Source organism: Astatotilapia calliptera, chromosome 7 (assembly GCF_964374335.1).
Source record: "Astatotilapia calliptera chromosome 7, fAstCal68.1, whole genome shotgun sequence".
NCBI classification, from domain to species: domain Eukaryota; kingdom Metazoa; phylum Chordata; class Actinopteri; order Cichliformes; family Cichlidae; genus Astatotilapia; species Astatotilapia calliptera.
The window spans coordinates 18,291,013-18,317,828 of NC_137428.1; the positions used below are offsets into that span (position 1 = coordinate 18,291,013).

General features: G+C 38.8%; 1 protein-coding gene across 1 annotated transcript in view; it reads left to right on the forward strand.

Annotated features, from left to right (window-relative positions):
* The window catches only part of lamc3 (laminin, gamma 3), a 133,517-nt gene that overhangs the window by 56,192 nt on the left and 50,509 nt on the right, over positions 1-26,816 (forward strand). Inside the window, exons 7-10 of the mRNA XM_026173353.2 lie at positions 3,950-4,048; positions 4,848-4,984; positions 5,327-5,446; positions 19,610-19,808. Of these exons, the coding sequence (XP_026029138.2) occupies positions 3,950-4,048; positions 4,848-4,984; positions 5,327-5,446; positions 19,610-19,808 (555 nt within the window). The remainder of the gene's footprint in view (positions 1-3,949; positions 4,049-4,847; positions 4,985-5,326; positions 5,447-19,609; positions 19,809-26,816) is intronic.

Below are 26,816 nucleotides of genomic sequence, written 5' to 3' on the forward strand. Positions count from 1 at the left end.
GTCTACATTACACAAATGCATTGTTTCCTGTCTAGCTATATTTTAAAGTTTTTGTTTTCAAAGTATCTTTTACTATTTTTGTTCAGTTTCACTCTTCCCATTAGTGCCCTATTCAGCCACCACAAGCAGTTATATCCAGCACAGAAGCTCAGATAAATCCATGGCACACAACCTACTAAATACCAAACTGTGAACAAACCAACATGTTCTAAACCCCAACTCATCACACAGTGACACAAGTCAAAAAATCTTTTTCACGTTTATCAGAAGACAGCAAGCATCAGTGTATTTTGTAAGAAGCTGAGATATATTATGTGGTGCCGGGCCATTTAGTGCCCTGTATGTAAATCCTAAAATCTACTGAAAGCCAGTGTAAAGACTATCTTAGCATGCTTGCTAGAATGTGTTAATAGTCTGGCTGCAGAATTTTGTACTGTATAGCTTGGAAGCACAAAAGACATGGTTTGTCCAAGCTGGTCAACACACATGATAAATGCAATGACACAAATGCTTGAAAAAAAATTTTTTATAGTTCAGTTGAGTAGACCATATGTCGCAAATTAGGAATGTTACTTAAATGAAAGAATCAGGAAAGAAGCAACGATTTTATATGCAAGTCAAAGAATCAAATATTACACCATGATTTCAAATGCTGGACTTGACCAAAGAGAAGTAAGAGCCTGACTGATTTTAGGAAATAGTTCAGGAGGAGCTATAATCATCTATCAGTCTTGTTGATATTTAAAGTAAGTTCATTATCAGAGAGCCAATCACTAACCTGGATTAAACACTGGACTAGAGTGCTATGGACTAGAGCCTATTCAGATGATGAGGCTTAAAAGATATATACAGCTGAATGTCATCGGCATAGAAACAATAAGAAACTTCATTAAAATTTAGATAATAAATTACTTTAATTTTATTTATTTTAGACACCAAATATATTAGCACCAAAACTAAAAAATGCTAAAGGGATGTTTTCACAATATAAAGACAACAAGTCCAAGCATCACTCTGTGGCGAATAAGGAGTTAGACTCAGTTGGACACACAGTTAGTGAGTAGGTGGTGGACACAACTGCATTTAAGAAACAGATTTTCTTTTAGAACTGATGGAGAACAAAGAACTCACTGAAGAAATTTGTAAGATTTTTAGTTAAATGAAACAAAACATTTTTTCATGTTTAGTACACAGTAAATATAACTAGTAGAAACACAAAGTCCTAAGACATTTCGCTCAGTTTGCTATCGACTTAGAATGCCAGATCTACTGTTTCTGCTCACCCTTTCTCAACCTCCTAAGACCCAAACTCTTTCACGGCATGCATTTTTAATTTATCTTTGATATTTGGGCTGATTGGGACCTGATGAATGTAAAAACAAAGAATTACCAGATTTTTTTAACCTAATTTTTGTTTTAAAGAAAAATGAGAGCCACATATGAGGATATTTGTTTAAAATTTCGATAGAACAGTAGCAGTATAATGTCCTCGTAAGTAGATATCAGGCCCTTGAAGAGCAAATTTGAGTATTTTTGTCTAAATAATCCACAAGGTGATGTCCACATATGTGGACGCAGGTCCTAGGAGGTTAAAATAAGTTTGAATCAATTCCTTATTTTATTTGCTTATAACATGAAAATACATTGCCATAGGTCTATATCAACAGCTGAAATTTTTTTTAACTTCATTTCCTCCTACTCAACTTTAAATAATACATTTCCAAAGAAATGTTACCAGTATCATCAACTTTAAAAGGGAAAAGAAAAAGGCTGGTCTAATGTCTTGCCAAGTCATTGCAAACTTTTTGCATGAATTCCCTCCTACCGCATATGGTCGTTGTTCAGATTGGTGAGCCAGCAGTCCTGAATAGCAGAAACGAAAGATCTGGTGTTTGAAGTCCCCTTAGAACCGAGCAAGAGATCATGCAGTCTTCTTCATGTTGCCATGGTGACTGAATCCAGCCTTGCTGCCTTCAAAATCTTCAGAGAACAGCTTGAGCTGCAGCTAAAGCCAAGGAGAAACTTAGCCTGTAAAACTTTCTACTTTTCTCCAAAGGTAGTTGAGTGTCTTTATGTAGTTGGTAGCATTGATCTGGTTTTATCCAAATTCATCAATTCATGATTGACTCAAACATTTCCTCTTCTTTTTTTAACTGCCAGCAACTAGTTGACAATGAAGAGTTGTTCATGATAAATAAATAATTTAATAATTACACTTTTACTCTTTATTGATCATGATTTGTTTAGCTTTAATGTGTTAACTGTATGCATTACTAATGCATTAAGTAAAATATTATTATAATGTGTTTTACTAAGCTCTGATTTTAAGTTTCAGTATACTAGAGCTCATTGGGTCAGACCGAGTTTAAGATACAGACTTGCTTTCAACCTGTTTTACTGGGAGTGGGTTCAGTCAGACTTTTTTTCCAACCTTTATTGGAACGTGAAGATGCACTGACCAGCTGCATACATTTTTATGATGAAAAGCGCATTTCAACTTTGTCTGAACTGAGAGCCTCATACTAAGTATGAGTGCACATGAGCCTGCATGTAAATTTATAGGAAGGTGTATCTATGTGTGTGTGTGCACAACTGTGTGTTTGTGTGTGTAGGTGCGTCTGTGTGTGTGTGTGTTGTATGTTGTAAAATTCATATTCATAAGAAGTCTATCCGAGCTCTCCCTGACCCCCTTCTATCTGCCGGGGGAATGCTAAGTTGCGATAGTGTTGAAAGGCATATCAATGAATGTTTGGTGTTAATATTATTTCTTCTACCTGGATACTATGACAACAGGCTGTGGGATGACTGTTAAGCAAAAGAATAGATATTGAGCTTTAGCCTCATTCATTTGACTTTATAGCTTCTACAGTAAGCATTTCTTTATGAAAAATTAAGCTATGCCTCAAAATGCTAAATTTAAACAGAATAGCTTCCCCAGTTCTACAGAACTTTTTAACACCATTCAGCTATTTGTTTTGGTTATCTATAACCGATAAAGCTAATGCAAACAAGAACTGATAAAGCCACTGTAAAGCAAAAAGCAGTGCAAATATCAGCTAAATTAGAGGGAAATTTAAAGGAATAGATATTTTCCCCAAGAGCTGGTGGAGACCAAACTAGAGCTTAAAGCAAATGATCCAGATAGCCATTTGTGTAGGTTGTATCTCAGCTAACAAAAAGTCTGTAAATGCAGGTTTAAAAGTAGGCTTGATCAAGAGAATATTAAACCTCCCTTTCTAAAGATTACATACCAAAACGGTACATTAATATCTGCAATTGTTTCCCTTAGATGATATTGACATGCACAAACACAAACACACACACTCACACGAACAAACACACAGCACTTTCTCTCATTCGTGCTGAAAACTCAGGCTATTGAGTTGATGCGTGAATTACCCAGACCACTAGAGCAGAAACAACTAGAGGCTGCTTGCCTTGGGATAATTGAGTTATTGTAATTGCACCTCATTAAAAATAGATCCTGTGTTTCAATCTCAAACAAAAAGTAACCAGTCAATAAATGTGATCAAACAAAATCTGACAAAAATCCAACACGCTGCTGATCCATATACTTACACTTACTTGCTTTTTAATTGAGGTCGTTTTACGCAGCCTTCAAATTTCAGATTTGGGTGTTGATGATTTGCTATGAAGAACATTTTGTACTTTTGAAAATGACTTTGTGGTGATGGCAGAAACACTGTGAAGGCCCAGGTTCAAGTTTTAAGACAAGAACCCGTGTTGTTAATATCTACTTGAGCGTGACACCCTGTGGTTTTTCAGAGCTGAACATCTGCTGTCTTGAAAGTGAGGAAACCGACATCAGGGATGTCTTCACATCAAATTGTCCTCATCTCAGTGTTTCCTGCCCATTTTCTTTTTCTGCTTCTCTTTTATACATGCGTGCTAAATGCAGTAGATTAAACTATTTTCTATTTTTCTGCAGGCCATGTGAATGTGACCTCAGTGGCAGTGTGGGTGACTGCTCTGCTCTGGATGGACGCTGTTACTGTAAGCAAAATGTGGAGGGACAGAACTGCAACAGGTTGGTTATTGTGCTGTTGTTTGTTTCCCAGATAAAGAACAAACAAGCCAACTGTAAAGGTCTTTTACAATAAAACATCCAAACATTATGTAATATACCTATGTTTGGTCTCTTTTTAGCATCGCTTTTGAAAAAAAATCATTTTCATTATCGCTCCTAAGGGGAAAATAACTTTGCAAATTTCATTCCCAGTCGGCTGGTGCAGCAGAAACAGAGGGCTTAAGAACAATTTGATTCAGACTTGCTTGAACATTTTTAAGCTATCTGTCATTTTAACAACTAAAGCAGTGCAAGCGACCGTTAAACTGTGTCAATAGTCTCTGCTTCTCCCTTTCTGCTTCTATCTTGCTCCTGTGGGATAGAGGATCAAACAGATAACCTCACTATGACATTAGCAATACACACAGCCCCAGGTCTCCAACTATTGAATAATTCTGTACTCCCTGTTTGTTGACTTTTTGGCTGATTTCACGGGTGGTTGAGCAAGCTCCTCTCCTGTGTAATGTGACTAGTGTAGTGGCTGATTTTTAGCAGTGTTCCTGTCCCACCCACATGGCAGCAAGTGCCTGCAGGTCAGGGTGCTAGCAGCTGAGCTCCATTCTTCTTCTTAAAACGCCGCAATGTGTGCAGCGACTTGCGCCCAAACTGCCGAACTGAAAAAAAGCTTAAATAGATAGTGAATATAACAGTGCAGCATGGATGTGGTAAGGAGCTGTAATCAGGTGTGACTAAAGCTTCTGCATGTTAATGACTTTTTTTATGCACGGGGATGTGTGTGTGTGCGTTTGTGTACCTGCAGATGCAAGCCAGGATTTTTCAATCTCCAGCAAATAAACCCAGCAGGCTGCCAACCGTGCTTCTGCTATGGCCACTCGCTGGCCTGCTCCTCGTCCAATCACTATGCTGCTGTCAACATCACTTCTGACTTCGTTGAAGGTATTGTCTTCCCAGCCATTAATGAGGTTTCCCTGTTGCCTTGGGAGCTTTATTACTGAGCCAAAATTAACGAGACCAGCGATGTTTACTTTGTTCTCCCTGACCCTCTGTCCTCACTCCATTTTCAGCATTTGGCTCTGTGCTGAGCTCTCAGGAACAAAGCTGTTTTTTTCTCTTCTTTTATTTTTTAGATAACAAAAAATGAAAGAAAGACAGAAAACATACATAAACATACATTGCAACCTACACAAAGCTGTTTGGACAGATAACCCCTGTAAGAATAAACATACAAACTCTTTGTGAACATGAATATTTAGCAGATGCGATGTCTTTCACCTCCAGATCAAGAAGGCTGGTTGGGAGAGTTTTCTGGAGGGCTGGACTACCCCCTGCTGTGGAAGGAAGGTGAAGTCTACCTGCTGCCTCTTACAGAAGAGGACACTGGCTTCTACAAAGCCCCCGGTGAGTCGGCAAGAAAAATAATAGAGATTTGAACGAATCCACAAGCTCAGATTGTTGTTGTTACCGCAGTCTCAACAGGTGGGCTGCATCCCCCAGGGAGATATTTAAGCTTCGCTGAAATAGATTTTATTCGTTATTAGTGATAAAACAGCCCCAGCTGTTGTTCTTCAAAACAAATATGTAAATGATATTAGTAAAGTATCTGTAATATCCATAGCTTGTTCCTATTGTTCGTTAGTGAGATTAATCAGGATTTTTTTGGCAGCGGGTCACGCGGTGGTTATTCTGTCACCGCTTTTACCAATCCCTTATCAGAGCCATTAGAAGATAAGGGAATAAGCTGGCCCTGCCACAGGACTTAGGGCCCATTTCTATCAGCTGTGCCAGGAGCAAAGGCCTGATGGAATTGGATGGCCATGCTGGAGAAGCAACAAAGTGAAAATTGGCTTGGTTTCTTCTTGTCTCCACTAAGTCGCTTCTAAGCATCAAATCCCCCCCCCCCCCCCCCCCCCCACCACCACCACCAGTCTCTAGCCACTGTGCAGTCCGCAGCCCGAAGCAAAACAGGAGCAATCCCATTAACTCTGCATCCTGGAGGTTTAATGCCCAAAACGGGCGATCACAGGGAACGACTCCATTTGGAGGCGTCTTTTTTTAGGAAGATGAAAAACTCACAGCTGAAAGAGGATGTGACAAGGCCTAGTGGTCGGGCATAATTTATATAATGTCATTATAAATGCGTTAGTAAGTTATGGATGCTCAAATGTGCGCACGTGTGGTGACATGTCCTGACACATGCATTATGATTGCTTATATGCCCAAGCATATGCATATATATATATATATATATATATGTATATATGTATATGTATATGTGTGTGTTTGTGTGTGTGTGTGTGCGTGTGTAATTAGAAATTAACATAGTTAATAATGTTTTGAAAAGTTCATTTCTTGTTCACACACTCTATATTGACGCCTCTGTAGTCCACAGCACTCAGATTAGTGGCCCCCACTGGCCAACAGCAGCTTTGTGACAGCCTGCTTATCTACTTTGTGCAGTACTTGTTTATGTTGTCTCTCCACATAATAAATGCACACATCTATTGCTTTACCATCCCCATTAATGATCTAATTTTTCATATTTGTGCATGTGTACAGTTTTTTTTTTTTTTTTAAAGATTAGACCAGAGCAGCAGCTTTGGAAGATTCTCTCACATGGTTTCTCCTCTTCTTTTATTTTTTTTTAATTTGTATTTTGTGCTGAAATCCCTCTCCAGTGTTCGTCACCAAAGAATGAGATAATTCTGAGTGACAACTCCTCCTCGAACATCATGCAAAACACAATTTCTGTGATTGCCGCAAATGTATTTGTCACCGTAGTTTGCTTTCGCCTTGAGCTGTCACTTGAGGGACGGGATTCAATCATCTGTTATTTTATTGAACTGGTAAAGCAAGGGAGTGGCACGTTTTGGGGGATCTTCATGGCTCATTCTGCTCCAGAAATATCAGCCATAGCTAGGAGAAGGACAGGGCGTCACAGATATTTCCTTAATAGTGTTTAACAAGGAGTTGCTGGCCAGGCTGGCAGCCTTTTTAGACACTATGTGAAACGAAAAAGGGAGAAAGAATCTCAGTCGAGTTTCCTGAATTCCCCATGACAATCAAACAATCACTTACACCAGCTGGGCTGTCAGAATTGTTCCTTCTTCTGCGCTGTGTGAAGATCTATTTTTTTTTTCTTTTTCATTTTTGCTCACATCTCAAATTGTCCTCCTTTCTATTTTCCTTTCAGCGCTAGTCTGTCAAGTAGTAAATTAATATACGTGGGCATTTACGAACGAGTATTTGTGTATGTACTTGAGGACGCTGTTTCTCTGAAGCATTGCCACTTCCCCTCCTTCCGATCCTGGACATCTGCTTGACAGTTGACACAGGCTGAGTTCAAGTCCCCGCGGTGACTCAACAGACGGAACGCTCGAGTGTGGCTGCCAGGAACTATCACAGACAAACATGAAGTACTACCCTAAACAGTTGCTTTGACCTGCCTCCAGCAACTGTGGTCACCACTTGAATCTGCTGGACAGTAACGGCGGTTCTCTTGGCTGAGCACTGTTTCATGCTGAAGGGGACATCATCTAACATAAGTCCTTGCAGCCATGGGTTGGAGAAGCTTGCAGTGTGGATTTGAGTATATGCACCACATGCCAACCTGCTAAGCCTTAAGCAGGGGAGAAGTGGGGGGGGAGTGAATTTTAATGCAATAATGTCTAGCAGAAGGGAGGCGAGCAGCATATAGTTGAGGAGTGAAAGGGAGAGAAAGAAGATCCGTGATATCAGCCCCAGGCTACCTGTCAGTCTGACTCAAGCTGCATGTGGCAGCTAAGGGCCTCACACAGCCTGAGCACTACCTGCAACTAAGTCTGCATGTAATTCAGTCTAGTGGCCTCATCATCTGGAAGGGTATACAAAAACAGAAGGGAGATGCAGCAAATGTAAATCGGGGAGTGCAGTGCAAACATGGAAAAGGGAGTAATGAGAATAAAAATAAAACTGAGGTGAAGAGAAACAGAGCAGAAGCAAAAGTCAGCCAATTTAGACTGAGTGATTGAGTGAGACAGTTCAATATGCTTGAAATAAACTGATAACGTCTAAAGACATCCTGACAGGCAATATTTCAGGCTCTGCAAAAAAATCTGTGCCCTCTTGGAGTTTCTTTAGTCTTGACCACAGGCAGTAAATAAAAGATGGTTGTGAGCATTGAGCAATCACCTGGTGGTTTAATGTCTGTTGTTGTTTTCTGGGGGTTTTTGGGTGTGTGTGTGTGTGGGGGGGGGGGGGGGGGGGGTGTTTAGTTTTAATCTAGCAGATATGACCACTGCTGAGCTTTGCTAGTGCTGGCTAGGTACTTTTGTTAGTAGGGCACATTCTTAATTCACTGATAATAAATCCCATGCTAATTGTGGCGTGAAGAAATCAGAACTGCTTATAAAAGTACTTGCTGGGAAAACTAACCAGCCAGCTCCTTACACAAAATGACAGCCATCTGTCACTCAGACTGGTTACCTTTCCTAACTTTATGCCTTAAATGGATAATTTCTTTAGAAAGTCACTTCCCCGTGCAGTCATGAAGGAGGGAAAGAGCTATAAAGACCCAAGCTGTTTTTTTATACCAGGCTGTAAACGTGTTTATTTCTGCTGTATTTCTGCCAGGAATTGAATCACTTTTGCAGCCGGCCTCAAGTGGCCATTTGAGCAACTGCAGTTTTTGGCACTTGGTGTTGGAATCACTTTAAAATTGGAGGTTGATCTTGGCAAAAATATTATTATATGTGAGTCTCTTCTTATTGGTGTTAACACACCATTGATAACTTTCCAAAGCTTTCCCCATAAACCTCATATATCATTCACTGTGGACTTCCTGGATCTTCTCACTTGCAGTGTACCTGTAATGTTCTGCCCACACAAACACACTGCCCTGCAGTTATACTTTTGGTGTAAACACTCTAATACAAGAACAGCATGTCAGAATTCCTCTTAGAAAAGTTCTGTGTGGGTTTCACAAGAGCCCTCAGAGCTAACACAAGTAATCTGAGTAGATCACAGGTTCACGCTGCTTCACACTCCACTGTGTCCTCTTCTCTGAAGTATATGAAGCAGCTGTAATTCTTAAAAACTGTAAAACAGAAAATAGTCTGCTCTTAGCCTTTATAGCATCTTTAAACTTCATCACTTTTACAAAGCGTATTGCATGTGTTTTGCATTTACTCACACGCACACTAATGGCAGCAGAGCTGCCATTAATTACACACGGACATCTGCATATGAATATACTAGAGATGGCACGATACCACTTTTTTATGTCCGATACAGATATCATAAATTTGGATATCTGCCGATACCGATATGAATCCGATATAGTGTTTTTTAATCAATAAAACTTTTTTTTAAATATCTTGCTGCATTTTGTATAAGTTCATATTCAAGTTTAAATAAACAACACTAAAGCTATTCTGTTATACCTGTGTGTAAAAAAATACACTGCACCCAAAATATTTCATAGTTCAGCAATACTGATCAATCTAATAAACTTAAACCTGCACCATCCTCCCTATTCTGGTATTTTAAAGAGTACTTAGCAGAAATATTAAGCAACCTAACTGATAGGGTTGCAAACTCCCAGCAAAATAAAAAAATAGGGAACCACCCCCACCCTCCACCTCATGATGCTTAATCGACGTAATCAACTTTAGTTTGATGCAGTGTGAAAAAAAATGCACAGAAATAAATTATTTTTCAAAAATAATTAAATAGATTCAACATCTTTCTTCTACAGAATTGCAGAATTCACAGATGGTACCTTCCCAAAAGAAAAAGTACTATAGCTTACTAGGGTATATTAGACTTAACAGTTACTATATAAGTAATGGACTTCTATACATTTTACATCAGATTAAAACTTTGGGTGTAAGATTCAGATAATTATTTATTAAAAGCTAGACATTTTAAATGAGAATAAGAAAGAAAAGTATGTCTTTGTGCCCCCTTTTCCCTGTTCATGCCCCATCGGCCCCCCTGGCTAAACTTTGCTAGATCCGCCCCTGCACAGTTACCAGCCGTCAGCTGCGTAGAAAAAGATCCTGGTGTAGAAAGTAATGTTAAATAAATTCTAACAACAGCTTATCAAGGTTAAATGTGCTGCTGTTGTTCAGCCGCTGGTTTCCTCTTTCTGGTGCAAAGTGGGCCAAAAGCAAAGAAAAGAGACGGACTCCGACAGAAAAGCCGATCAGCTGATCATTGATCAGTTTCACTATTGAAGTAGCAGCAGGAGAGGGAGGGAGAGAGAAGAGGCCGTCTCTCCATATATCGGTTGTTAAGTTTAACGTGGGAATGCTTTACAAACATTCAGAGATGAACTTACACACTTGCTTTACTTCTCTCTGGGATAACTTCCTGGAGATGAAATGCTGGTTTGGTAGCTACGCTACAAATACACACAGCCGCTCTATCACGTGCTGCATACTGCTCCAACATGCTACTGTTATGAGCCGAGTTACGCCGTGTTGCAAGTTTTGTGAGGTGCTTTTTTGATATTTAATGGATCAGATTACATTTTTTATTTCTCTCCGAAATCCGATCCAGTAATTTACGTCAGTATCGGACCGATACTGATACGTAATATCGGATCGGTCCATCTCTAGAATATACATCATCTCTAGGCATGGGACTTTTGGTTCTGGAAGCCATCTTTGGTTGCATGTTGTTAAATATCTCAATGTGGATAGCAGGAATGAAATCTTGAAACCATACAGTGCCATTTGATCACATGTAATTTTTTTATTAGCCATTTAAAAGCATATCTAAATTTTGTTTAACAATGACCAAAAGACATAATAGAAACTTTGAGGAGAGGTATACACTTGATACAATAGAAACCCCCCAAAAAGTTAGCAGACCAGTCAATGTTTTTTCAAAGTGGGGATTTTGTGGGTCCACATAGCAGACCAAGAACCAAACTGCAAAACCTCTCTCTGCCACCTGAGCCACAGTCCCCTAGTACAGCAGTCCCCAATCTTTTTTTGCGCCACGGACCAGTTTATGACCAACAATATTTTCACGGACTGGTCTTTAAGGTCTCGCAGATAAATACAACAAAATAAAACCAGTACCGGTACAAAAAAAAAAGGAAAATGTATTCATAACACACGAGAAAAGACCCAGGGAAACCAAGTTAATGATAGATTTAAAAAAATAGCGATAACCATATATTTCACATCCGAGACTTAACTCCCCATATGGAAAAGAAATAGTAAAAACTTATATGATTTACTCTGGCCACTTTCTCATTACTTTCATATTTTGTTTTAGTAAGTATCCAAAACATACAAGTTTCATTTATATAATTTTTCAAGGGATCTTATATCTGTTTTCACTCTTGTATGCTTTTCATACAAGTTTCACACAAGACAGATACAAACTTTATAAGATTTATATATATCTTTTCCATATGGGTCTCGCTGCCCGGTATCAAACGACTATCGGTCCGTGGCCCAGGGGTTGGGGACCGCTGCCCTAGTATATTTCTCTTATATACAATTGCTCTTTGTGCTTCTGTATTTCATGTGTAGTACACTAGTCTGCATGTGCTTACTTTCTGTGATGTGTTTTGCTTTATCAGTCAGCTTGGTTATGAATAAAATCTTCCTTCCTTTCCTGGAATCACGTTTCTATTGCAGCTACCATGGGACCATAGAGCGCCTGCAGGCGGTGCAGTTTAGTGTCAGACTTTTAGAGTCCTGAGAGTATTGAACCTGTTTAAAAGTTTAAGGTTTGTCCATCCAGCCTTTGCCGTCAGATTGCCTGCATGGTGGTCGATGTTAGAGCCTCAGTGGGACTCCGGTTTGTGTGAGGCAGCAGTGATTTAATTGAAATGGAGCTGATTTAATTTGGTTGGAGCAAAGTCTAAACCCTCTGATTGATTGGGAACTGCTTCTCCATTCCCCAAAAGTTATACGGGCATCTATCACTTGTTGTGATGGCAGCTTTATGTGTTTCTGGCACAGTGTCAAAGGTGGCACAGTGAGCGGACTTCAGATCATTCTGACAGACTCATAGAAACAAAATGGAGATCGAGTGGCTCAAACTGCAGCTCTGGTTTCTTTTTGCTGCTTTTGTTGTTGTTCATTCAAATGCACGCATCATTTATTTGCAATGACCCAGGGCTGCAGCTATTATTTTTATTAGCAATTTCTCTGTTGATATATTTCACTGTTGATAGTTTTGTCCTTCAGCTTCCAGAGTCCAAGATGACATCTTAAAATATCTTGTTTTGTCTGACTAACAGTCCGAAACACAGTGATATTTGCTGCACAATGATAAACAGAGAACACCAACCAATTGGAGAAGCTCAGTGAATGCTTGGTATTTTTTTGCCTAGAGCAGTACTTTTTGACATTTTAGGAAATGCATTTAATCATTTTCTTGCCAAGATTTGGATGAGAAATTTGATGGTACTATTGTTTTGTCTCTACAAAGCCACCAACAGCTCATAGACAGTCAGTGGTTCAACTTAACAAAAGGCGCACTGGGAGTCTCACTCCAACCTGGCATCTCTTCAGAGGTTATGAAAATTGCACCTTGAAAACCAATGAGTTAAGAGAGCATATTTTGCATGTTTAATGTGGAAGGCCCCATGCCCTGAAACGTTTTTTTTCCTGAATTCACCTGGTTTTTCTGACACAAACCAAATTAAATCTACTCGTTTTTACACCTCATTATATCTGAAAGTAAAACAAGCAAGATATAAGTTATTTTAATTTAGAGTGAGTCATTAGTGTAAGAGACTTTGAGGTTCATTCACCCTCTTTTTTGCTTTAAACAAAAAAAGAGGCTAATACACTTATCAGTACATTAATTCTTATGAGCAAATGTTGAAAAAATAACATGATCATGAAGCTGTTTTATTTAAAAAAAAATAACTTAAGGGCAGGTCTATCGTCTACAATCTGTTAACTAATATCATGTGTCCATAAGTAAAGTGTGGGTGCTTGAAAAGTCCCTCCTTTTCTTTTTCCTAACCTCTTTTCCTCAACCTCGATGAAAACAACATTGAGGTGAAGGAAAGGTGAGTAGAACTGGTAAAAATTAGCAAAACAGAAGAGAGGTGCACTGAGAATGTGAACGACCTTCACTCGTCTCACAGTAATTTCCTCTGATTAGTAAGTCTGTCCAATAGCCTATAACATTCAATACATCTTATTTTCTAATATTTACCTGCTGTTATCCAGTGTAACTCTTTTTCACCGCCCTGTTTAGGATTTCTGTGACTGCATTAAAATTCTCTCTATCCATCACTTATCGCAGCTGACCTCAAATAAAAACGAAATTATGATAATCCTAAAGGCTGCAGTACAGCAAAGGACATTCATGCAAACTGATTATACAGAACCTTAAACACACTTTAATCACTTAATAGAGCTCATAATCTTCTGCTGGGAGGTTAAGAGGCAGTTGTTAAAACCTCAAAATATATCTGCAGGTAATGGCATGAAATAGAAAAGGTAGTTACAGTTAACATTTACATACACTTTGTTTATTATGTTGATTGTTTTCATGAATTATCAGGTGGTCCTTTGTTATGAATTATGGAACTGCCTTTTCTCCTCCCTTTTAATAAAGCATGGTCCCAGGTCTCCTCTGCTAAAGGAAGCAGTAAAAGAAGCATTGAAGCTTCGTTTACTTAGTATTTGGATACTTCGAGGTCACCTCTATCAGTTGGGAACTTCTGTGATTTCTATAATCACTGCTATAGAAGACTTAAAGGTATGAAAATCACTAATAAATATATTAGAGATTTGCTGCTGAGTGTCAGGTGGGTGCATAGTGGGATACTAGCTGTTATTAGGCCACTAAATTGGACCTCTATTATTTATTTTTCTATTTATCACTTATCCAGAAAATTTTATAACTAGCCATATGGTTAGTTATACTAGCAACCCATCCAAGAAATCTTTTACCCGGTTTTAGTGAGTTAAATAATAATATTTCATTTTACATTGCATTGCACTAACTATCTGTTTCTGTGATATAAAAAATACTATAATATATACTATGCAGCATGCTAATCAAGCTGGCTTTTGCTAATAACTTAGCACAAGGATGAATGTCGGATTTGGGAAGAGGTATAAAAGACTAATAATTTATGTGGTGGACTGTATATTTATATTTTTTATTCTTTGAAAACCAGCTGTTGTCAGCTGACCTGTACTGATGCCACCTTGAGGTTTTCTGGTCTTTTAACCAAATACATTCTACAATACAGGCAGATGTTACATGAGACATCTAGGCTGCTTTCCGAACTCCAGGCAATGTAAAACTAATATAAAGGTGGAATTTGGCAAGTTTTACTAAAGATATAATACCAAAGTTTTTCTAGAAGAAATTCCTAGCATAACTGGAAACCTTGGCAGTTTTCCAAGCTCTTCATAAGTAGAGCTTGCTAGATGCTGAAATACTGCAATCACAACTTTACTGACATTTTTATGAGAGAATGACAAGGATGAAATGCGAACAGTAGGTGGAACCATGTGGTGACTTAATGGTCTCTGTGGGAGCAGCTAAAAGGTCTCCTATGCTGCAGAACACAAAATTGAACTTGCTTGAGTTTCTTATGCCTTAAAATTGTTATTTTACTTAATAACTTGTTCGTTGAAAGCATTCCAAAATATCAGCAGCTAAAATGCTAAATTAAAGCTTTAAAACTGGATTTCACTAACTAGTGGGTAAAATCTATTTTTGTATATACAGTAATGTTTTGTATCATGAACTGTACAGAATAGCACAACATCACCCAGTTATTTTTGATGGCAAATCCAAAACCTGATTACTTTACAATCCTTATTTTATGTTTTGGAAATTACATGTCCCATTTTCTTTCTTTCTTTCTTTCTTTCTTTCTTTCTTTCTTTCTTTCTTTCTTTCTTTCTTTCTTTCTTTCTTTCTTTCTTTCTTTCTTTCTTTCTTTCTATATAATGTGAATTTAGGTACTAAGCCCATATATACATTACAAGAGTCTTTGCTGAGTTAAAACTTCAAAGAGGAAGGAAGACTTTTTTTTAAAAAAATAAATGTATGTATGTTTGTTTTTATCCCATTTTCTGAAGTAACTTTTTACTTTGTTACCTATTTTTAGTGGTAACTTGCTGATTTATTTGGGACTGAAGTTGATTGAGTAATCAATTTTTCATGAAGTAGAAAAGCAAGTTGCACATGAATACAGCACGCTGCACTATTTACTTATTTGTTACATTTTTAAATCCTCCCCAATTTCTCATGTGAGATGATGAATGAATATAAATCCTTGGAAATACACAGACTGCAAATCACACTTACGCATGAATAATCCTTTCATTGTTTTTTCTATAGTGATTCATTACTTTGGAGATTGGCCTGCAAGTGGGGCTATTCTTCGATGGTCTATTAGGATTGTGAGTAATTATCCCTTGGTTCCTCAGTTCCTTACAGACAGAGAGAGAACTCCCGGGAACCACATGACGTAAATCAAACCCCCAGCAGAATAATAGCCAACAAGCTACATCTGAAAACGAAGCCCTCACCACCATAAGGGAGCACTTTAGGAGAGAATATTAGCTTAGTCACACAATAGTATTACTGGGCTCATTACCCACAGTTATGCACGGGATGTTCAGTATGTATTTCCTATTAATCATTTCAAAAGTAATAGTTCGGTGAGCACAAGTTTCTTACATTACTCATTACAGTGCATCACTACCCAAATGTTGGTAATAAACACTTGTCTGATTCCAAAATAAATTAGCTCTACCTGGACTGTTTTTACAGTGCAACAATGATCTGGTGCTGGTGGTGATACATTTTTGAGTCCTTGTTGTGTAGTGTTTGAGAGACTGACAGTCGAGGCAGAACCTTATAAAAGAGTTCATCTATGTCATCTCAAAGAGAAGATGGCAGAGATAATACATAAAGTTCCATTTTATTGAAATGCATCCATAGGTATTGTTCAAGAACACATGAAGCTAAGTCAAAGATTTGTAAAACATCAGTCATGGTCGCAGCTAAAAATAAAACTGCTGTTAGAACAAAACAGTGTGAGGAATGACAGGAAATCTTACCACTCAGTTTGGCCATAGATTATCATCAACCCCACACCCAATGCTCTCCTTTGCACTGCAAAAGGGTCAAAATGGTGTGAATGGGACATCCGTCCCATCCAATTGTTACACTTCTCTCTCCTCTATGAACAGGCGTTACAAATAAAATCTATAATAGACAAATTTGTCTGCTCCATGTTTAGAAATTGTCAGAGCTCTGTTACCATTATTTTCTATAAGCATGTTTTACAATTACCTCAGATTTTGACAGATTAATTATTATGCAAGTGATGACTCACACAATGAAATAATGATCAGATGTTTTAGAGGGTAAAAACATTAATTAATTCATTTGTAGAAACACAATTAATTTTGACTAAGAGGATATACATGACCAAGAATGTTCAAACTGTATACAACTGACACAACTTTGACACAACAACGTCATTTGTTTTTACTGAGAGTCCTTGAGTAACTGTCTCCCTTTTTTTCTTTTACCCTTTCCCTTACAGTGATGTACAATAGCAGAATGTTCTTTGGTAGAAAACTAATAGGACTACAGCGTTAGAGACACAAATAAGTCCACTCTCATTTAGTCAAATTGTTAATCTAAAAAAAAAAGTCACCCACCCTGGCTTACACAATGTCAAAAAACTTGTCATTTTGGTAATTGCCACCATTTATTCCACGAAATAAAAGCTTAATTTTGACACATGAATTAGAGGCTTTTGGTGAGGTACAACCCATCACTGGTTAACAAAAGTGGTCAGACAAAAAGTGCCAAAGCAATTGTTAAAACAGTAAAACAAGTTTTGAAAAATGTAGTTTATGCTGTGATCATTTTTTCTGTTTAGTTTTACTAACAGCTCAGATAGTAGAAAATGTCACCCTGTATGAGAAAAAATATAAGCTATAGGGAAATTGTAACTTTGAACGTTGGTGCCCGCATAGCATGAGCAACACTGAATGCATAAACATGCTCTGTCTATTAAACAATGCTTTGTTACAGATTTATGTGAAACTAAATATATATATTTAGTCCTAACACCCCCACGTCCATGCTGATTTAATCTGTAGAAGGTTTTTTTTAAAATGTATTTAATTAAAAATATAAATGAGCAAACGTTTACTAGAAATATAGCTGAAAACATGAAGCCTATAGAAAGGTAAGAAATTACTGACTGTACATCTGAACATATACAAATAAATACACAAAATAATGTTTCCCTTTTTTTGGCCGCATGTCTTAGGATACATTATTTGTGTATTAGTAGATGATCATTTCTTTCTTTCTTTTATAACCTTTGTGTTTTCTACTAAAATCTTTTGTGTTTACATATTTAATAAAATAAATTTAGAAAAGAAAACTATATTAATTTATACCAGTAGAGAAGTTTTGACCAAGTAAATGCAACACCATTATATAGAGCACATTATGACAAGCCAGACAGCTACACATCTTGCTTGACTATCTATATTTTTATTGCTGCCAAACCTCCAGTCCACATGGACAGTCCTGAATTTGGAGTCGTTTGTTGTCTTATGATCTGCCAAATGAAAGCTGGAGCATTTTAGCCTGCAGCAAACTAATGCTAATAAAACTAGCTGTTGCCCCATGTGATCCATAAATCAGTGTTAAAGCTTTAAACAGAATTGTGTTTATCAACTGCTGTGAAATGCAGACTTGAATTATTTACCTTGCATCACCGCATCATGTGGAGGTGTTTCAGTCTTTGGGTCTAAACATCTTGGCCTTGCAATATTGGTCATTTTTTCTAATGGTTTAGATGTTTAGAAGGTGCTCTATGAAGGAATTAGTCTTTAATTGGTCAATGAGTTAGCTTAGCCTCTTTTCCTTCTTGACCTTGACCTGTTTTTTTAACAGTTAGGAACATCGATTGATTCTGAAATTACACTAAGACCTGCGACAGCTCATTTCAAAATGAGTAAATGTTTCGTCCTCAGCAGCTGCTTGTGAAACCACTTATCCTTGTTCTGATTCGCTGTGCCTGTTTCAATTGATTTTGATCTTGTGTTTACATGAATGATGCCTTATTAGACTTAGACGAGTGCTATTGATTGGTCGTGTAATTGAAGCCTTCTCCCTTTTATTACTCCCTGTTTTTCATTTCCCACAAATACTAATCCTACTGATAGGGATTAATACATATCAATAACACAGTGCCGATCCCTCGTTCATGCATTGTTGCAAAAAAGAAAAAAAAATGTTAGCAACTGTGATGGAAGTGTGATGCATTGGCTTGGTTTTTGAGCTTGGTTTCTTATGTGTGAAAGCTTGCAGCTTATTAGACATAACAGTCTGTCACTTCATGTTGGAAAAAAAAAAATCCTTACATTAGAGTTACAAAAGTCTCACTGGAAAAGTTGCTGAAGCTACAGCATGACTACCTATATAAGAATCTGTTGTGTTATACATTTATTAAACATCATTTACTTGATGATAATTTGCATACTGTGATAAAAGAAGAAACACGGTCCAGACCAAATCGAAATATAATTAAGCTTCATTTTATTAAAGCAATAGTGTATAACAGTACTTAACCAAGGCACTTTAACAAATCGTCAGGTAATTGCGAGCAGCACTGGTGAAAAGCAACACTTCAAGTCACAGTGCAAAAAGGCAGGTGAGAGAGAGGTCAAGTAAAAACCATCGATTAACACGCTTGTGGACGTCACAGCGAGGGCAAGCTGCACATGTAAGGGCACAGCCCAGATAATAAAAGCCAGCTCCTGGTTGAGCAGATATTAGATGATAAGACAGGTGAATTGTTCTGAGTGACGCCAGAGGCCCCTCGCAAGCAAAACGATTCTTTCAAGTCCACAGCCCTCTCAACCCCCAAAAGAGTTCAGGATGTACTTCACACACCATTACGCTCAAAAACAAGATGGCAATCAAGCGTGCAACCTGTCAGTTTTGCCCACTCACTCATCCAGGTATTGTAGAGAACGGCAGCTTGCTTTATTTCTGTTTTTTTATTTTTTCTTTAAATAGAAATTGTTATAATTTGTGCATTTTTAGAGCAAAACTGTACAGGATCTATACAATGGCTTGGGCTTTTTACATTTTTCAAATCTGCATAATGAGGAAGTGGAAGATTTTTGCCTATTTTTATACATCAGAAGCGTATAACTCTTGTGTGATGTTCTTTTGGCCAGTTTGGGGTGGTAGCGGTAGTGGGGGGTATCTTGTGGTAGCTAAAAAGCTTTGAAGTCCTGTTATATGAGGAGCCAAAGCCTAGAGGGTGGGTAATTACACGCAGATTCCTGCAGTGCTCCACGTGATCTCAAAAAGCTTGTACTCCACTGCCCTCATGAACACACACATCAACTCAAAGTGAAAGGAACTGGCAGATTCTTTGAAAAGCACAAAAACAATTAATCCTACTTCCAAAAACACCATGCTTATACACAAAAGTTTAGCTCTATATTTACTACATTGATGGCACAGAGCTGACTCAGACTCCAGTAATAAAACTCCATCCATGCATCTTTCTAACATCTGCCCTTACCACTCTAGTGAAATTCCTGGGTCACAAAGTCTACAGCTATGGCCAGCTTCTCTTCATCACCTTTGCCTCTGAGACCCCCGAGCTGCTGCCCGACCACATCGCCCTGGTCCTCGAGGGCTCTGGAATCACTCTGTCTGCTGACCTTTCATCCCAACCAGTGCTTGGTTGTCACCCTGGCCTCACACCACGGCACTCTTTCACCATCAGGTACAAGACCACACTGAGAGGTTTCATAATTTTTGAGTGTTTGAATGTGTTCTAGTTTTTTGTCCCTCTAGAAAATATCAAAGTCTTAGCTTGTATGTTGATATGTTTGTTTTGCTTTGAATCTGTGCATCTCCCTGTCGCCTGAGTCACAAGAGTATATCCTATTCAGTACCGATTACAGCTCACCCACGTTGACTTTGCTGTCACCGTCCCAGCAGAGTGTCAGGATGGGTGATGAGCCAGCTACCTCATGCGCTGGCTGTCATGTAGATCTGGCACACGTTGCGTTTCCATTTTTACATTTTATACATATAGCAGATGGTCTTACCTGCAGTGACATGTAATATGTGGAGCAGAGAAAATGCATCCAAAATTCACAAAAGTGATACTGATAGTAATTCTATTGGGGTCAAAAGGTTCAAGGTTCAAGGTTCTTTATTTGTCACATGCATAGTTATACAAGTATAACACACAGTGAAATGTAGCCTGACACGCTCCTCGACATGTGCAAAAAAATTGGGGGGGCAGTAGAGGAAGAACATTATATATATATATATATATATATATATATATATATATATATATATATGTATGTATAGTATATACATTGGGTGAATGTGCAGTAGTAGCAGCAAGCAGGTGAATTCTGTACATTAATATGAATAGACATCTGACTATTTTACAGGATAGACGATATAAACATATTTAAAATTAAAGGAATTGAAATGTACATTGTGCCTTGGTTTAGTGTCTGGAAGAGTCCTGTCTCAGTCAATTATAGATGAGTGTTATTTTGGTCTAAAATCATTGGAAAGAAATCAAAGAGTTAAACAATTAAAAACTATAAAGTAAGGCAGAATCTTGTGGAAAAAGGGGACGTTAGTCCACAAAAATAGAAAAGCCTTGAGAATTTATCGAGTGGAAAGAGAGGGCATATGAGGTATTTCTTTAATAGAAGAAACTTGTAAAAGTCGGATGTTCTGGCTGGAGTAGGGAGGTCACTCCACTATTAAGCTCAAGGAGGCAGAGAAGGGGGGTCGGGCTGGAAGGATGACCAGGTCGTAGCATGGAAAGGAGAGCTAAGTGGATTATAGCGACAGCTTGCAGAGCACTGGATGGAGTGTAGGGTGTGTCTATAGCCTGGAGGTAGAGCGTGTATGCAGACAGTAGTGGTCCCTTTGCAGCCTCACGTGCCAACACCAAGGCTTGAAATTAGATACAGGCTTCCACACACAGCTAGTGGATGAAAAACATTATTGATTTCCAAGAAGAAAATTGGTCTGTTGAAGGAGCAAATAAAAACAGTATATGAAAATGGTCACATAAATATCAGAGACGTAAACCTAAGTGAAACCTAAACACTGTAGCTCAGGTGCTTGGATTGATCCCTGAGTCCTCCGTTCATGTGAAGGACTGGTATACTGGTATGCATCCTTCTTTTTTTCCTTTTTTTGCCACATATTGATACTGTTTGAATAGAAAATAGAAGTGCTGTATGAATGTGTGCGATTGGATGAAAAAGACTTGTGATGGAAGTCAGTTTGAGTGCTCAAATTGAGTAGAAAAGCAATATATAAGTATCAGATGATTTACAATTTCCACAGTATTTGGATATGAGCAAGTGATGATCCCAGAACAGGAAAAACATATATATTTTCACAAGCTGTAAAGTAAGGCTTGAGTCATGATACTGAAGCCTGCCACCATAATGACTTAACAGTAGAAGTAAATTTCATAAACTGAAGTAAGAAACCATCTTGAAATTGTGTGGAAGTAGTTTAAAGCATTTATCTCCACTCATACATGCGTTTATATTGTACTGTCTTGACTCCTTTTTGAAGGGAGCCTCTTATGCTTTCTTCCACCTATATACATTTATCCTGGGACTCCACTTCTTTCCACTTGAAACTTCACCAATGAAGTAAATTTCACATCACTATTAGTCATGTTTATCCATCCATCCATCACTTATCTGGGTATGGGTCAGCAGAGACACCTAGACCTCCAAGGTGTTTGCAAGTCAGCCAGAGATGTAGACTCTCCAGTGTGCTCTGGGTTGTCCTGTGGCCTCCTCTTGGTAGAATGTACTTGGAAAACTTTGCCTTTCAGGGGGCATCCCAGTAAAATGCAGAACCAGCTAAACTGGCTTTGATGAGGGTCAGAGTGTAGACTTACTGGTAGTGGTGCAACGGATCACAGTTGATCCGTAATCTGAACCGATCCTACTCCACGGTTTGGCACGCACGTGATCCGAAGATTCGAAAAAGAAGAAAAAGAAAAGTCTGTCAAGTGATAGTTATGGCCGGCGCTGGTGGTCCAAGTGGAGGAGCAGAGGAGTTTGCGGCATTTAAACAGCCCTTTGCTGCCCAGTCCGACCGGGCTAAAGCTATTACAAAAGCTACTGGGGTGTTTAGCTGCAGACGGGAGGCCGTATTCCGTTGTGCAAAACAAGGGGTTTAAACTATGATGAATGTGCTTGAGCCACGCTATGATATCCCGTTGCACATCCAGCATGTATGAGCAGGAAAAGTTTAAAGTTGTGGCTGAACTGTCCCAGGCATCTTCTGTTGCCCAACTACAAATGGGTAGACCTCCAGGTCAACGGAAAGCTACGTGACCATGACAGCTCATTATATCACAGCGGAGTGGTAGATACAAAGCCCTGTACTGCCCTATATTGCCCTTAATTTGTTTTTATATAATTGCGTGGAATGAGTCTTGAGTTGAATGTCTTTAATAGGCAAAAAATACTTAAATAAGTTAATAGGTAAATGTTAAAATTTTTTCTTTTTTTGCTGATCCAAAAATTGATCCGATCCGTGACTTAAAACCGTGATCCGATCCGAACCGTGAGATATTGTTGCACCACTACTTACTGGTAAACTGGCAGCTTTGCTTTCACACTTAGCTGTCTCTTCATCACAGCAGACTTGTACAGCATCCCCATGACTGCAGGTGCTATGCCTAACCTCCAACACCTGTAGCAGCAAATTGTTCACAACCCAAAGTGAGCACTCCACTTTTTTCCAGCTGAAAAACAGGACTCGAAGATGTTAATTCTCATCCCAGCCACTGGGGAGTTGCATATTTCCCAGTGCAAACTGGAGGTTATTGCTCAGTGAACCCAAAGAATCACAACCACACCCAAAGGAACATACTCCAGGTCCATAAATCACATGTAGACTAGCTGGCAAGCTATCACGAATCCTTGAATATTCTTAAAGGGATAATGAGCTGGTCCAGCATTCCAGGACCAGAATGAAAATCGCATTGTTTTTCCTGGATCCAAAGTTTGACTATTGGAAGAACTCTTATCTCCAGTACGCTGGCATAGACTTTCCAGCATGTGATGTTCTGAGGAGTGACTGAGGAGTGCGATGTTCCTGAAGCTGGAATCTATCCTCTGGTTCCTTTTCTTTTCAGCTCCAAAGCATGTTAAGCCTTAAGGAAGTCAAGGAAGATCTCATCCACCGGAGGTTACTTGCAACCATTAATCAATTTCAGACTTCTAAAATAGTCTTGTAAAAAACATAAACTAATTTAAATACTTCAAAGAATTATAAAGAACACAATACAAGCATTCCCTTCACAGAAAACCATTTTGTCTAATGAAGTACAAAGATTTCAGTGAAATGTTACTTGCAGCTTGCAGTTCCAACTCTTTAACATTTCCCTTTATAGATGGAACAGCTTTGTCTTTTAGCATGAACCTATCTAAAGCTACAGCTTTTTCGGGAGGAACTGTGCTGCTCTCTGGCAGGAAGCACCATGCCCTCCTGGGTTTTAAATGCACTTTAGAACAGCACGCAGTAACACTACATATGAGCAGGCAGAGGGAGGTTTGGGGTCTTCACCGTTCTGTTAACCGTCGGGGCTGGGAGGAGGTGCTGGCTGTCAGATTGGGGTCTGGGATGCGGGGCCTCCCTGCTACTGCAGACAACAAGGTGGTCTGCTTTCCTCCACCCCAGAGAGAAGGGTTACATCTCCTGGGTCCGAGTACGGTTTGCCCCTCTGGGGGCGGGGGTACCTGGATCTCCTCCATACCTGCTTCTTGCCCTGGGGGACGGGGCTATGGCTCCCCACACTCCCTAGCAGATTGTTACATGGAGAAACCTTTTGAATACAAGCATGCTGATCCACACAGGTGTACACACAGGTGTTCACAGACACAAACTACACCTTTCTTGGCTGCTACCTCAAAGAACATTGTGCGCTTTTGATCTTGCGTGATGCACAATAGCATGTAATATTTAGTATCTACTGTTAGCTAGTTTATTGTGATGGTGTTGTATTTATTATGTTGCTCTTTTTTTTATTTCCATACAGGTGATCCAGGTGTTTTGTTTGTTTTTCTTTTTTTTCGTCCCACCTTTCTCACCATCTCTTCTCCCCTCTATTTTTCTTTCTCTCCCTCTCTTTATTTGATTCTTTCTCCCTGTCCTGTCCCCCAGTCATGTCTGCCCATTTGTAACAACCGAAAATCAAATAAATACATAATTATAATAAAGGTCAATCATATGCACCAATATGGCAAGGCCATGATGATCCACTTGGTAAAGTAAATCCGCTTGGCATCTTTCTTGGCCTTCAGACAGCAATTCTGATGGCTAAAGATCCAAATGGGACAGGCAAAAAAAAAAAAGGTAAATAAACAGTGAATTCCACTGAGAGCAGTTACACAACACAAAAAGCAGTGAGGAAAATAAACTGATAGTTCCACAAATTTGTTTTAGAAATACTACACATAATACCAAAAATATTCATGCCAATTACTACCAAATACTACACTTTGTCAGCTCAAGACAGATGTGAAAACTGACAGTGGACTTTCCTAATAACAATAAAAATAAAACACATCACTTAACACATTAATTGATTGCACATTTGCAGTGACATAACAATCTGATAGTGAATTAGCAGGAGACACAACAAACAAACAAACAAATGCACAAAAAATAAATAAAAATCTCTTCATTTTCATTTTCTTCTTTACTAGTTTCAATGCCTATACAGACAGCAAACAAAAAAAGAATTGTCTCACAATTCAAAGACATGTGGGCATGAACACAGATTAAACTGATGAGCCTCTGGATTCACATTCAGCAGCTACGCTATGGTCTGGGTCAGGCAGGTACCTGAGAAAGGACAGGAAAGGATTGGTTTAGAGAGGGGTCTTACCTTCTACTTCAGACATGATTCGAGCACTAAATTCTATCTACAGATGAACAGTTTGAAGACTGCGGGAGAGTGAAGATGTCACGTATCCTATCAGTTATAGCCAAACAAATTGCAATATTGGCTGGATGACAGAGACCAGGAAGAGGTGTGAAGTGGAATGGGTGTATGGGCACAGGCAGTCTTCCAAAACTTCATTTTGTAATTTATATTCAAAGTGGGTGGCACGGTGGTTAGCACTGTTGCCGCACAGCAAGAAGGTCCTGAGTTCATTTCCACCATCAGGCCGGGGTCCTTCTGTGTGGAGTTTGCATGTTCTCCCCATGTTTGCGTGGGTTCCCTCCGGGTACTCCAGCTTCCTCCCACCATCCAAAGACATGCAGCTTGTGGGGATAGGTTAATCGGATAATCCAAATTGCCACTAGGTGTGAATGTGTGAGTGAATGTGAGTGCGAATGGTTGTCTGTCTCTGTGTGTTGGCCCTGCGACAGACTGGTGACCTGTCCAGGGTGTACCCCGCCTCTCGCCCTATGACAGCTGGGATAGGCTCCAGCGCCCCCCCGCGACCCTGAAAAGGATAAGCAAATGGATGGATGGATATTCAAAGTGTTAATATTAATTTTTAATATGAATGAATATTAATATTTTGTTAAAAGATACAAAAGCCCTTTACTGACAAAGCACTGATTCCAAGGACCATATGACAACATACATACACACTGCAATATAAACAGGTCTGTGAGACCCAACATATAGTATGCTCACACTCACACACGTGTTTGAAGCTGAAAACTATGGAAAAATTCACAAGACCATAATGTAACACTAAGCTTTTCTTACTGTCTGTATTGTGATTAAAATGTCTCATTTAAATTTCAAACAACAAAAAAGAAAGAAAGAAAAAGCTACAGCTTCATTATGGGCTCTGTTGATGAAAGAGTGAAGTGGAAGAAACAAAACTGTTGGCTTTTGGCTGTTGTTGGTCATTTCTGTAGTACTTTCTTTGAAAAAGTCAAACAAATATAGCTATCCTAAACAACCAAAACAAGTGGAAATCCTATTTGCAGTGTACTCCCGAGCACAGCAGTGGAAAATATTTTTCAAGTTTCAAGCTCTCAGACCCAAAGCTCTTTCTGTGTCTGTGTTTACCATGCAAGAAAATCCATTCCTCTCCATTTGACATCAATCAAACCAAAGAGAGAGAAGGAAGAATCGAGCACTAAAAGCAGGGTAACGCCTAAGCTTTCGGCTCGCATAGATTTCATGCACATATGCAGACCTCATTATTAAATCTCGTTTAATATGAGCAGCCGCTATTGTGACAGCTAATGTGACAGAAAATCAGAAAAAAATCACAGCAGGTCATACAGATTAACAAAAATATTGAAGCTGTTGGTGAAACTAGAGGACGCTTGGTATATCAACTCAAAATGGAGCTAAATTTAACTATAGATAACATGCCCAGAATGTGCTGTGTAGGTACAGACAAGTGTGAAGTCACAGTTCTATTCTCATCATTCGGAAGTGTAAAGATTTGATGGTTGGACAGTTTACTGAAGGAAATGAAAGTGTGAGTTTGTATGTGCAGAGAGTTTCGTTAATGGCAAAGTTAGGTTTGAATGAAATACTTTTCCTATATTTTTTATGACGCTATGAGTGTGTGAGTTAATGCATCTCTGACCCACTGCAACCCTTTGCTGTTAACAGCTGCAGTTTTAATGTTTGAGTAGTTTCACTTACTAAGCTACTCTATAATTTATACTGTAGCCTCCCACAACTACATGTGGAGGCACATTATGTCTTGTAGCAATCAGATCACATTTACATGCAGAG